Genomic DNA, 14,083 nt, shown 5'->3' with positions numbered 1-14,083 from the left:
TGACCTTGTGATTCGCCCGCCTCGGCCTCCCAAAGTTCTGGGATTACAGGTGTGAGCCACTGAGCCCAGCCTCTTCCAGAGTTCTTATAACGGTCAAAAATAAAGTGTTTAATGTATTTTAAAACACTGGCAAAGAGGCTATCAGATAGGAGCTGCTCAATAAGGGGTATCTATTATCTACCTTTGACCTCTCAAGAGAGACTTCACTTCACCTCTGACTCCTCCCCACCCCCATCCTCCTACCCCTTGAAAAGCAAGAAAGAAAAATGAATGCTAGTGACCCAAGTTGCACTGACTGTCAACCAAGAGTCCAGCAATGAGCTTGGGTAACAAAGTTAACGAACAACTATGAGTCTGTGTTTTTGCCCTCAAGGGACTTACACTCTATTTGGAGAGCCAAATCAGCACTCATGGAACAATTAAATGCTAAACTGCAGTGATTACGAATCAAAAAAGTGAGGTCAATGTGGGCCAGGGCAGTCACAGCCAAATGTCCAGAAGAGGCGGACATGAGTGTTGGTGGCATCAGGCTCCAACTTTCCCCAGCTTGATAACTGGGAAATACCTCTCCAGGCCTCCCCCATCTTTCCCTCGCATGGGCCCTCCCTGGTCTGCATGAGTGAAAGGTACTGGGCATGTGTGCAGGGGTGTGTGTATGTGTGTGCCAGGGGTTGGGGTGCCATCACAGGCGTTAGTCTATGTATTAACATTGTTGCTCCAATTAAGTCAGCTGAAGTTTAAGGCATGAGGAATGAATTGGATGGGTATGAGTCACTGTAGCAATACAGCAATGCCTCTGATCTTTACCAATGTCATTGTAGCAGACACTGTATGGCCTGGAAGGATGGATAAGATTTGCACAGAAAGAGGGGAGAAAGGATAGTTGAATGTTGAAAGAAGAGCAAGTTTTGGAGGAAAGATGATAAGACCAGCATTAGGCTGAGTTTACCTTTGAGATGACTTCAGGGCCTACAAGTAGCGCCTTTCTCCAGGAAGGCAACTCCCAAACCGGACCAATGACCAGCATTTCGGGGAAGTATTCAAATACACAGATTCCCGGCCTTTACATTAGAGATGCTTATTTCCTAGATCTGCATTGTGTCTGAATTTTTTTTTTTTTTTTTTTTTTTTTTGAGGCGGAGTCTGCGGCTCTGTCACCAGGCTGGAGTGCGGTGGGGCAATCTCGGCTCGCAAGCTCCATGCCTCCCGGGTTCCGCCATTCTCCATACCTCAGCACCTCGAAACTGAGACTACAGCCACTCCTCGCCAACTGGTTATTTTAGTAGAGGCTGAGTTTTCATGACCAACTTCAGGATGGTCTCGATCTCTGACCTCCAATCCACCTGCCTCGGCCTCCCAAAGTGCTGGGGATCTGAAACTTAATTCTGGCCCAGCCTTTTTTTGAGGCAGGTCTTGCTCTGTCGCCGGGCTGGAGTGCAGTGGCCGGATCTCCAGCTCACTGCAAGCTCCGCCTCCCGGGTTCCCGCCATTCTCCTGCCTCAGCCTCCCCAGAAGTAACTGGACTACGAAGCCTGCCATCTCGCCAGCTAGTTTTGTGCCCAGTAGAGACGGGGGTTTCACCGTGTTACGCCAGGATGGTCTCGATCTCCTGACCTGTGGAGTCACGATCTCGACTCCCCAAAGTGCTGGGATTACAAGCTTGAGCCACAGCCCATTGTATCCTGAATTTTTAATGCATTTTATAGTGGCTCCTGAATAAAAATTAAGCGAGGCGTGGTGGCACGATACTATAATCCCACCTCAGGAGGCTAAGGCAGGAAAGGAGCGTTGCTTGAACCCGGGGAGGCGGAGGAGGTTACTGTGGGCGAGATGCTCATTGCACTACAGCCTGAAGCTGACAAGTGGCTCCATCTCAAAGCGAGGCAGTGGCTCACGCCTGTAATCCCAGCAGTTTTGGGAGGCCAAGGTGGGCAGATGACTTGAGGTCAGGAGATTGGTACCATCCTGGCCAACTTATGGGGGCGAAACCCCATCTCTACTAAAAATGTAAAAAAATTAGCCGGCCGTGGTGGCGGGCGCCTGTAGTCCCAGCTACTTGGGAGGTTGAGGCAGGAGAATGGCGGGAACCCGGGAGGCGGAGCTTGCAGTGCGCCGAGATCGCCACACTGCACTCCAGCCTGGGCGACAGAGCAAGACTCCGTCTCAAAAAGAAAAAGAAAAAGAAAAAAAAAAAAAAGAAAAAGAAAAGAAAAAGAAAGAAAAGAAAAACCTGCGGGCGAACTCGCCTGCAGCTCACTGGATCTCTCAAAGAGTAAATCTTCATCATTGTAATCCTCTGCCTCACACCACTATGAGCAAGTGAGCTGTAAGGGACCATTCAGTCTGAGCAGCATGGGAAACTGACCCCAAAACAATGTACCCAGCACCATCCAGGAGCAGGTCTTCAGTAGCGACCTGTTGGTTGGCTGACATTTCTTTGTTGTCCTCATTTTTAAATCTCTATCTCCATATCTTAGAGATCTTTAGATTTATGCCTCAGATTTCTTAAGTGCAGTTAAAAATAAGAAACAAATATACACCATTGCCAAAATCCAAAATAGCCAAAAAGACACTTACAGATGATTCATGCCCATGTTCTTCCATCTTGTGGGAGCTGTGCTACACAACAGCTACTTGCTTAACATTTAGCACTCCTGCCTCTCAAAAAGATGTGTGTGTGTGTGTGTGCGCGTGTGTGTGGGGGTGTGTTTGAGAATTATTGAAGGGTTTGTATTTTTTCCCAATAAAAATGTACCAAAATTAACTTTCAGACTTCTCATTTCAGGTCCACACGTAAGGATCTCGTAAGTCACCATTCCGTCCCTATAATAAGTAAAGGTGAATAAACTGAAAAATTAACAACTCTTATATCTATCAGAGAAGTGAGGTCACAGGGCAAACTACTGCCTGAAAACTGAAGACAGGCAGGTAGATACAGAGAATCACAGCCGGCAGGAGGATAAAGCCATGGGCAGAAACCTCCATGGGAACCAGTGGCAAAGCCACAACTGTCATAAGTGAATTCTGGAGGCTCCGTGTAGACACCCTGAGAGGTAAAAACTACAGCGATCACACAAATGAACTCAAAATGGATCAAAATCAAATGTAAACATAAAACTATAAAACTTCCAGAAGACAACAGGAGAAAACCTAGGTGACCTTGGGTTTGGTCATGACTTTTTCGATATGACACAGAAGGTACAATCCATGAAGGAATTGATAAGCTAAATTTCGTAAAATTGCAAATTTCTGCTCTGTGAAAAGACACTGTCAAGAGAATGAAGTGACAAGTCACATACTAGGAGAAAATATCTGCAAAAAAATATCCAACAAAAGGCTGTTATCCAAAATATCCAAAATATTAAAAGAGGTCGGGCATGGTGGCTGATGCCTGTAATCCCAGCAGTTTGGGAGGCCGAGGTGGGCAGATCACTTGAGGTCAAGAGATCGAGACAATCCTGGCCAACATGGTGAAACCCCATCTCTACTAAAAAATACAAAAATTAGCTGGGCATGGTGGCGGGCACCTGTAGTCCCAGCTGCTCGGGAGGCTGAAGCAGGGAAATTGCTTGAACCCAGGAGGCGGAGGTTGCCGTGAACCGAGATCACGCCACTGCACTCCAGCCTGGCGACAGAGCGAGACTCCATCTCAAAAAAATAAAAAATAAAAAATAAAAGTTCATTCATTTTTTAAAAAATTAACGTTGAGTGCTCAATTGTGTAAACACGTTTTCAAATAAATGGAGAGGCCCCAGGGCACTGTGACGCCTTGATGATCCCCAGGGCCCACCCCGTCAGAAGCTTCGTCTCAGCTCCAGCACAGGTAACTCACCAGGCTGTTGGCCAATGGCTCGGTACGCAGATTTATGTCAGCAATCTTTTGGTTCACCTGGTGCATAGAGCCAATAAGGCACGCTGGGAGGTGAGTCTGCTAAGGAAACTCAGGGTGATGATGACACACAGAACAGGATGGGGCTTGTCTGGTGAGAAGGGCAGCCCCTGTCTACACAGCCTCTCTCCTTAATTTTTTTTTTTGCAAACATTCACATTTTTCACATTTCTTTCTTCCTTTTTTTTTTTGAGACAGGGCCTCGCTCTGTTGCCCATGCTGGATTGCAGTGGTGCAATCATGGCTCACTGCAGCAGACCTCCTGGGCTCAATCGATCCTCCCACCTTAGCCTCCCAAGTAGCTGGGACTACTGGCACACACTACCATGCCTCACTTATTTTTAAAATTTCCTGTAGAGATGCAGTTTCGCCATGTTTCCCAGGCTGATCTCAAACTCCTGGGCTCAAGTGATCCACCCACCTCAGCCTCCCAAAGTGCTGGGATCACAGCATGAGCCACCACACCCAGCCCATATTTCTTTATCTTGTTTTAAATGAGATACTTTGCAAATTATAAATGAGAGTTGACCATATTATAGACACCTTGGAACATACAAAAAGTGAAAAAGAGTCATCCATAATGCCACCATCCTAACAACTCTGTTAGGACTTGGGAACTTTCCTTCTAGTATTTCATACATACATATTTTTGTCTGTATTTATAATCTCAGTGTAAGCCTGTTTTACTACTCTGACTTCTCTTCCAGTCATTATTATTATTATTATTATTTGAGATGGAGTCTCACTTGCTCTGTCACCCAGGCTGGAGTGCAGTGGTGCGATATCAGCTTACTGCAACCTCTGCCTCCTGGGATCAAGTGATTCTCCTGCCTCAGCCTCCTGAGTAGCTGGGATTACAGGCGCCTACCATCACGCCTGGCTAATTTTTGTGTTTTTAGTAGAGACAGGGTTTCCCCATGCTGGCCAGGTTGGTCTCAAACTCCTGACCTCAGATGATCCGCCCGCCTCGGCCTCCCAAAGTGCTGGGATTACAGGCGTGAGCCACCACGCCTGGCCACTCTTCCATTCATTATTATGAGTATTTTCCCTTTGGCTAAAGGATCTTCATGATAAGCATTTTAAATGACATTATACTAATCCATGTAGAGGATACACCTTAATATACTTAACTGTTCCTTGGATATTAAAAATTTAAGTTATTTATACTTTTTGGCAATTATAAATAATGCCGGCCGGCACGGTGGCTGACTCCTGTAATCCCAGCACTTTGAGAGGCTGAGGCGGGCAGATCACGAGGTCAGGAGTTTGAGACTAGCCTTGTCAGCATAGTGAAACCCCGTCTCTACTAAAAATAAAAAAAATTAGCTGGGTGTAGTAGCGGGTGCCTGTAATCCCAGCTACTTGGGAGGCTGAGGCAGGAGAATCGCTTGAACCCAGGAGGTGAAGGTTGCAGTGAGCCAAGATCGTGCCACGGCACTCCAGCCCATGCAACAGTGTGAGACTCCATCTCAAAAATAAATAAAATAAAACAAAACAATGCTGTGTGCCAGGCTCGGTGGCTCATGCCTGTAATCTCAGCACTTTGGGAGGCTGAGCGGGTGGATCACTTGAGGTCAGGAGTTTGAGACCAGCCTGGCCAACATGGTGAAATACCGTCTCTTCTAAAAATACAAAAATTAGCCGGGCGTGGTGGCACACGCCTATAGTCCCAGCTACTCGGGAGGCTGAGGCAGGAGAATTGCTTGAACCCGGGAGGTGGAGGTTGCAGTGAGCTGAGATCATGCCACTGCACTCCAGCCTGAATGACAAAACAACAACAACAACAAACAAAAAACAAAAAACAGAAAATGAAAAATAAATAAAGAATGCTGTGATGCACGTGTGATGTCACATAGAGAGCTGTTTCCATATTTTAGAATATTTCTTTATGAGAGATTTTCAGGTGACAGATGACTGTGTCAAAGGGTATCTCGACCTTATCACTTAAAATCTGTTCAGTTCTATGGCCCCTCTTCCTACTCTCTCAGCTTTTACATTTCTTTCTGTCTTAGCCTCTGTTGATCTAGGATATATCCTTTGTAAAACCCCCATAATCCTATCACCCCTCACTGCCTTCACATAAAGCAAGGTTCACTCTTAACTTCCATTACCCTCGAGTGTTCTTACAAATCAGAGGATACTTGAAAAAGGAAGACACCAAGAAGGGACATGACAAATCACAGTAGGTGAAATGGACTTGTTAGGTGTGGGATTAAGAAGAAAGCAGGGACATTAGAAAGCAGCCCTGCAAAGTGAAACCCTGAAGCAAATTCTGATGGGATGACACTTTGCCTCCTCTTAAGAAGGGCTTCTGAGAGGCACGGAAGGTGAGGGGGGCAGAGTGGTACCTGCAGCTGGGCTGGCAGCATGGCTTGAAGGTAAATGAGTCCCACAGGAGATGGAAAGACCTGGAGTTATTTCCAGCCCGAGAGGGTTATTTGCTGGACAAGCTGTAAGGTCCTCCAGAGATGGAGTTCTGTGACCCTGGAATACAACTCAGGGTCAGAAGCGAGACGAGGATGAACGAAGACAGGGCCAGGGCAAGTATAAGATGCTGGTAGGGCCTGGATGATGCCAGAAGGAGCAGATTTGGGGCCAGGGAGAAGGGCTGGCAGGTGAGAAGAGTCAAGGTCAACCTGATTAAAAAAAAAAAAAAAGGCCGGGCACAGTGGCTCATGCCTGTAATCCCAGCACTTTGGGAGGACGAGGTGGGCAGATCACCTGAGGTCAGGAGTTCGAGACCAAACTGACCAACATGGAGAAATCCTGTCTCTTCTAAAAATACAAAATTAGCCGGGCGTGGTGGCAGGCGCCTGTAATCCCAGCTACTTGAGAGGCTGAGGCAGGAGAATCGCTTGAACCCGGGAGGTAGAGGTTGCAGTGAGCCGAGATCATGCCACTGCACTCCAGCCTGGGTGACAGAGTAAGACTGTGTCTCAAAAACAAACAAACAAACAAACAAACAAAAAAACCCAAGCAAACAAAATATCCAAAGAACTCTTAAAAACTCAACAATAAGAAAATAACCTGATTTAAAAATGGGCTAAAGGTTGGGCGTGGTGGCTCACGCCTGTAATCTCAGCACTTTGGGAGGCTGAGGAGGGTAGATCACCTAAGGTCAGGTCGAGACCAGCCTGACAAACATGGTGAAACCCCATCTCTACCAAAAATACAAAAATAAGCCAGACATGGTGGCGGGTGCCTATAATCTCGGCTACTCTGGGGTCTGAGACAGAAGAATCCCTTGAACCTGGGAGGCAGAGGTTGTGGTGAGTCGAGGCTGCGCTACTGCACTCCAGCCTGGGCAACAGAGTGAGACTCCGTCTCAAAAAAAAAAAAAAGAAGAAAAAGAAAAAGCTGGGTTTCATGCTCATCTGTCTGAGGGTAGAGGGTTGCACCACAACTTCTTAGTTGCTATCAATAACATCTATAATTCTTTGGGAGGTCGAAGGGAAACAAAGCAACCATTTTTTAAAATTAACTTTTAGGCCGGGTGCGGTGGCTCACGCCTGTAATCCCAGCACTTTGGGAGGCCAAGGAGGGCGGATCACGAAGTCAGGAGATCGAGACCATCCTGGCTAACACGGTGAAACCCCGTCTCTACTAAAAATGCAAAAAAATTAGCCGGGCATGGTGGCAGGCACCTGTAGTCCCAGCTACTAGGGAGGCTGAGGCAGGAGAATGGCGTAAACCCGGGAGGTGGAGCTTGCAGTGAGCTGAGATTGCGCCATTGCACTCCAGCCTGGGCGACAGAGTGAGACTCCGTCTCAAAATAATAATAATAATAATAATAAAAAAATAATAAAATTAGCTTTTAAAATCTTCTTCCCCATTCTTTCAACAAATACTTCTAGAACTTCTTCCTTTGGGGCTCTTTCTGATTATATTAGTAAAAATACTGGAGTCAAACAATCCTTCACAGTCTCAAATTCTTTTAGAGGATAGGTAGCATTTAAGTAACTGAAAAAAATGTATCTGGCCGGGCGTGGTGGCTCATGCCTGTGATCCCAGCACTTTGGGAGGCCGAGGCAGGTGGATCATTTGAGGTCAGGGGTTCAAGACCAGCCTGGCCAACATGGTGAAACCCCATCTCTATTAAAAATATAAAATATTAGCCAGGTGTGGTGGCAGGCACCTGTAATTCCAGCTACTCAGGAGGCTGAGGCAGGAGAACTGCTTGAACCTGGGAGGTAGAGGTTGCAGTGAGCCGAGATTGTGTCACTGCACTCCAGCCTGAGTAACAGTGTGAAACTCTATCTCACAAAAAAAAAAAAAAAAAAAAAAGAAGAAAGAAAGAAAAGAAAAGAAAAAAAATGAATGTATAAGGGACAAACTAATAAGTAATGTGCATTATAGACCTGAGCACTGATTAGATCTCTGTAGCATGACTCAAGTTAGGTGTATTTGGTCTGATTGTAGGCAACACCACCAGAAGGATACAGGGTGGATTGTTCTCTAACTCCTTCCTCACAGTCTTCACCATTGTATCCCGTGCGACAAGCGAGACAGCCAGGTGCTCATCCACTGTTATCATCGGTAGGGCGGTGAGGTTGATGACCTCCATCTTCCTGAAGTGATCCATTGTCCAATTTCTTGTAAATGGACAAACAAAAATCTTCCACTTTTAAGAGCCTCTCATTTCCCACTCCAGTCTTGTCCTTTGTTTAATCAGTCTCCTGGAAATCATAAACGGCATGGAGCCAGCTCAGAAAACACAAGAGGAAGAGCCCAGCCACGTTCACCAGCTACGCAGGGTTGATGGCGAAGCACATGTCCCATGCCTGCACGGGAATGAAAGGGTTCTGTCTGAGAAGCCCATTCTTAAATGAAGATTTCAAGGTATGTGGACTTGTTCTTCCAATGTCTGATGCCCGACTCTCCCTCTGCCTCTCCCCCATGATGAAAATTGTTCTAGTCTTAAAAATAAGGAGACTAGAATGCGGAAAAGGCCAGGGCTCCAGACTACTCCAGACCACTCAGCAAGTCAGTTCCCAAGCTAGAAATGAAATCAGATCTCTTTGTTTCTCTGAGTCCCAACTCTAAAAGAGACTTGGATTAGGTGACCCCAAGGCTCTCTCCAGCTTTCTGATGCTGTGGTTCTAGAATAAGGGGTCCATCTCCTCAGCACAAGGCTCCTGATCAACCTGAGGCTTTCTGCTCCCTCTCAGAAAACTAGCCCCAACCCTACTCTTCCTCCTTGGCTCTGGAACACTCTGGCCTGCCAGCTCTCCTGGGTCCTTGTTTGTTGGCCAGGAGCCCATTACTACCATTTGTGGGCCCTCTATGTCCAGAGTCTAGTGTGACAGGCCTCGTTATAATAGAGCAAAAGACTTCGATCCGGCCCTCTAGAAGCTCATACATAACGGAAGGACAGAGAAAACGTTGAGTTTGGTGGAAACATTAACTCAAGTACCCTTTCACCATACTCTCTTTCCCTCTCCTCCGGTTCAGGCCTTTGCTCCATCCTCTTCTCCACAGACATGCATCTTACACACCTGACCCACAGAACTTCTTCCTGGTCCCTGACCACACCATGTCTTCCTACCTCTGTGCCTTTCCAGATGCGGTTCTCTCTGTTGGACTATGCCCAGGTGACACATTTGTGGAAACCTTCTCAAATAATTCCAAGCCTTTAGCACCATGCCTCCTCTGCAAAGCCCCAGCGTTCTGCATTCATCTATTACAGGACTCACAATAGTGAACTTGAATGATTTGCTTCTACTGCTTTCTCCATTAGGCAAATTATGGATTAACTGTGATTCCTTTTAGACTTACCACAGTTTTTTGTTGTTGTTGTTTTTCGTTTTTTTTTTTTTTTTTTTGAGACAAGGTCTCGCACTGTCACCCAGACTTGAGTGCAGTGGCGCAATCTCAGCTCACTCACTGCAGCCTTGACCTCCTGGACTCAAGCCTCCCTTGTAGCTGCGACTACAGCTACCTGCCATCACACCTGCCTAATTTTTGTATTTTTAGTAGAGATGGGGTTTCACCATTTTGGCCAGGCTGGTCTCGAACTCCTGACCTCAGGTGATCCACCTACCTTGGCCTCTCAAAGTGCTGGGATTACAGGCGTGAACCACCGCTCCCAGCCCCTTCTGAATATTTCATACCATTTTAGGTATTCTCTGAAACACGGTAAGTTTTTACTGCCATTACCTGGGGAGGATAAAAGGAGAGGGAAGAAACCTAGCTTCATTAAATATCTACCCTGTGGCAAATATCTACTATGCTATGTGCTGGAGGCAGATGAGTGGAAGAGTAAGAAACCTTCTGCCCTCATGGATCACACATTCTGGCAGTCAAGATTCAAATGCCTTGTTTAAAGTTAACGTACTTGGGCTGGGCACAGTGGCTCACGCCTGTAATCCCAGTACTTTCAGAGGCCGAGGTGGGCAAATCATGAGGTCAGGAGTTCGAGACCAGCCTGGCCAACAGGGTGAAACCCCAACTCTACTAAAAATACAAAAATGAGCTGGACATGGTGGCAGGCACCTGGAATCCCAGCTACTCGGGAGGCTGAGGCAGGAGAATCACTTGAACCCGGGAGGTGGAGGTTGCAGTGAGCCGACATCACGTCATTGCACTCCAGCCTGAAAGACAGAGCGAGAACCTGTCTCTAAATAAATAAATAAATAAAGTTAACATATTTGATGCTTTTCAGAATAGGGGACATGAAAAAAAGAAAAAGAAAATCACAAAAAAGTTAATATATTTGAGCATATAAAAACAATTCTGAGGCCGGGCGCGGTGGCTCAAGCCTGTAATCCCAGCACTTTGGGAGGCCGAGACGGGCGGATCACGAGGTCAGGAGATCGAGACCATCCTGGCTAACACAGTGAAACCCCGTCTCTACTAAAAAATACAAAAAACTAGCCGGGCGAGGTGGTGGGCGCCTGTAGTCCCAGCTACTCGGGAGGCTGAGGCAGGAGAATGGCGTAAACCCGGGAGGCGGAGCTTGCAGTGAGCTGAGATCCGGCCACTGCACTCCAGCCTGGGCGACAGAGTAAGACTCCGTCTCAAAAAAAAAAAAAAAACAATTCTGACTTTAGCATCTGACAGACTTTTTAGTATAACCTTCTGTCATACAATCAGGGTCCCCAACCCTGGGGCCATGGATGGGTGTAGGTCTGTGGCCTGTTAGGAACCAGGCACAGCAGGAGGTGAGTGGCAGGTGAGAGAAGCTTTGTCTGTATTTACAGCCACCCCCCATTCCTCACATGACCGCCTGAGCTCTGCCTCCTGTCAGACGAGCTTCAACATCAGATTCTCACAGGAGTGCAAACCCTATTATGAACTGTGCATGCGAGCGACCTAGGTTGTGTGCTTCTTATGAGAATCTAATGCCTGATGATCTGTCACTGTCTCTCAGCACTCCCAGATAGACTGTCTAGTTGCAGGAAACCAAGCTCACGGCTCCCACTGATTCTACAATATAGTGAGTTGTAGAATTATTTTATTATATTGCAATAATAGTAGAAATTGTAATAATAGTAGAAATAAAGTGCACAATGAATGCAATGCTCTTTTTTTTTTTTGAGACAGAGTTTCACTCTTGTTGCTGGAATGCAATGGCACAATCTTGGCTCAGTGTAAACTCTGCTTCCCGGGTTCAAGTGATTCTCCTGCCTCAGCCTCTCAAGTAGCTGGGATTACAAGTGCATGCCACCACGCCTGGCTAATTTTTGTATTTTTAGTAGAGACGGAGTTTCACCATGTTGGTCAGGCTGGTCTCAAACTCCTGACCTCGTGATCTGCCCGCCTCAGCCTCCCAAAGTGCTGGGATTACAGGCGTGAGCCACCGCACCCAGCCTGTAATGCTCTTGAATCATCCCAAAACCATCCCCTCACCCCAGGTCTGTGTAAAAATTGTCTTCAGTGAAACTGGTCCCTGAAGCCAAAAAGGTTGGGCACTGTGGATGACATGACTATTTACTGAGTACCTACCATAAGCTAGCAGCATGCTCATACTCGGGATAGGAAAGTGAACTAAACCAGACTTGATCCCTGCCCTAAAGGGGCTTACATCTACTGGAGGAGACAGGACAACCAGACAATTACCTAAATCATAAATATAAGTTATAACTGTCATCACTGCTTCAAAGGGAACAGCACTGTGAGATGATATAATAGTGTGTTTTGACCATACAAGGAGGTTAAGGTGCTAAAGGAGGAGCACAATTTAAATAGATAAAGGGGAGCAGGGCCGGGCGCGGTGGCTCACGCCTGTAATCTCAGCACTCTGGGAGGCCGAGGCGGGCGGATGATGAGGTCAGGAGATTGAGACCATCCTGGCTAACATGGTGAAACCCCGTCTCTACTAAAAATACAAAAACTAGCTGGGTGTGGTGGTGGGTGTCTGTAGTCCCAGCTACTCTGGAGGCTGAGGCAGGAGAATTGCTTGAACCCAGGAGGCGGAGCTTGCAGTGAGCTGAGATTGCAACACTGCACTCCAGCCTAGGTGAGAGTGTGAGACTCCATCTAAAAAATAAATAAATAAATAAATAAATAAATAAAAATACCAAAAAAAAAAAAAAAAAATTAGCCAAGTGTGGTGGCGGGTCCCTGTAGTCCCAGCTACTCGGGAGGCTGAGGCAGAAGAATGGCATGAACCAGGGAGGCAGAGATTGCACTGAGCCAAGATCGCGCCACTCCAGCCTGGGCAATAGAGCAAGACTCCGTCTCAAAAAAAAAAAAAAAAGGAAAAATTTTTTAAAGCAATAAAAGAATGGCTACTCCATAGATAGAACAGCCAAGAGTAAAATTTTAATTTTAATTAATTCAAATTTTGGCTGGGCGCAGTGGCTTGCACTTGTAATACCAGCACTTTGGGAAGCTGAGTCAAGCAGATCACCTGAGGTCAGGAGTTCGAGACCAGCCTGGCCAACATGGTGAAACCCCCGTCTCTACTAAAAATACAAAAAATTAGCTGGGAGTGGTGGCGGGCGCCTGTAATCCCAGCTACTCGGGAGGTTAAGACAGCAGAATCGCTTGAACCCGAGAGACCGAGATTATGCCACTGCACCCCAGCCTGTACAACAGAGTGAGATTCCGTCTTAAAAAATAAATAAATAAATAAATTTTGAAATGGAAGCAGTATAAATTTAGAAAAACTGATTATATCTTGAAATAGTAATGTTTTAGACAAATGGAGTTAAAACATTACTCAAATTAATTTCACTTGGCTTTTTTTTTTTTTTTTTAACTTTTTAAAAAATGAGGCTACTAGAAAATTCCAAATCACATATGTGGCCTGCTTTATGTTTCTATTGTACAATGCTGAGCCAGACTGTGAAGATTTTAGTTCTAGGACATGGAAGTCTCCCCTCTTTTAATGCAGGGTGGTGTAGTTGGAAGAGAACTGCGCTTGGAGCCAAAGATCCCTGGGTCCTGCCCTTCACTGGATGGATGCCTTGGTACACACACTAGGCAGCCAGTAAACTCCTTGAACGGCCTAAGTTTCTTCACTTATGAGATGGAACCAATAACACGCTGTTAGGACTCTAGGAGACCCGGAGTTGATCGTCCAGTAGTTCTCTGTCCGTTGCCCACAGTGCGACTTTTAAGTAATCCCTGGGCCTCTGCTTCCCTTGCTTGTAGAAGCCGCCATAAGGGCATGGAGAGGGGGCAGACTGCCAGAGGTGGGTCATGGTGCGTCTGTCCGTCCATCTTACCTGAAAGCATCGGCGGAATTTGACGAACCCGGGGCCGGTCCCGCCACGGGTCCCTCAGTGGATCCCGCAAAGTTCTGGGTGGGCCCCCGACACCCGGTGCCCCAAACTCACAGCAAGGGGTGCCCTTTGCCTTGTGCTGAGGGAGGAGGAGGGGAGTTGGGGAGAGGCCCATTTTGCTACTCTGACTCCAGGCGTTCTCCAGGCAACGCCGACGCGGTCACCACTTTCGCGTTTCCCATAACAATGGAAACGTCGTGAGCCGCCGCGTTGTCCGCTAGACGCCGTTTCCATGGTGACAGCCCCGCCGGGGGCCCAGACCAATGTGTCTGTGGGGAGGGTGAGTGCAGGTCGTGGTCCTAGCCTGTAATGGGAGGCACGAAAAGGACCCTGGAAGACACTGCCTTTGTATAATCCGTTTACTATCCCGAGGTGATTCACGGAGTTTCTGGGGATTCGCGCAGGCTGGCGCTGGGAACCCCCGCGCCGGTGCCCCCTTTCCTCGGTGGTAGAGGCCGGGCGGGGT

The 14,083-nt window shown here is 47.0% G+C and overlaps 1 protein-coding gene across 7 annotated transcripts in view; it reads right to left on the bottom strand.

Moving 5' to 3' along the window:
• FAM227A (family with sequence similarity 227 member A) overlaps window positions 1-14,080 on the bottom strand; it is a 72,744-nt gene extending 58,664 nt beyond the window's left edge. The window contains exons 1-3 of one of the 7 annotated variants that reach the window (XM_031656305.1): window positions 13,561-14,080; window positions 8,248-8,565; window positions 6,238-6,373 (exon numbers count right to left, since the gene is read on the bottom strand). In XM_031656305.1, coding sequence (XP_031512165.1) covers window positions 6,238-6,258 — 21 coding nt within the window. In that variant the 5' untranslated portion in view covers window positions 6,259-6,373; window positions 8,248-8,565; window positions 13,561-14,080. Of the gene's footprint in view, window positions 1-3,832; window positions 3,916-6,237; window positions 6,498-8,247; window positions 8,671-13,560 lie in introns of those variants that run through there. The other 6 variants (XM_031656306.1, XM_031656302.1, XM_031656304.1 and 3 more) reach the window with 6 other exon arrangements.
• Between the last annotated feature and the right edge of the window lie 3 nt (window positions 14,081-14,083).

Source organism: Papio anubis, chromosome 16, assembly GCF_008728515.1.
Source record: "Papio anubis isolate 15944 chromosome 16, Panubis1.0, whole genome shotgun sequence".
In the NCBI taxonomy this organism is placed as follows: domain Eukaryota; kingdom Metazoa; phylum Chordata; class Mammalia; order Primates; family Cercopithecidae; genus Papio; species Papio anubis.
This window is presented reverse-complemented; position numbering and strand designations above follow the sequence as displayed.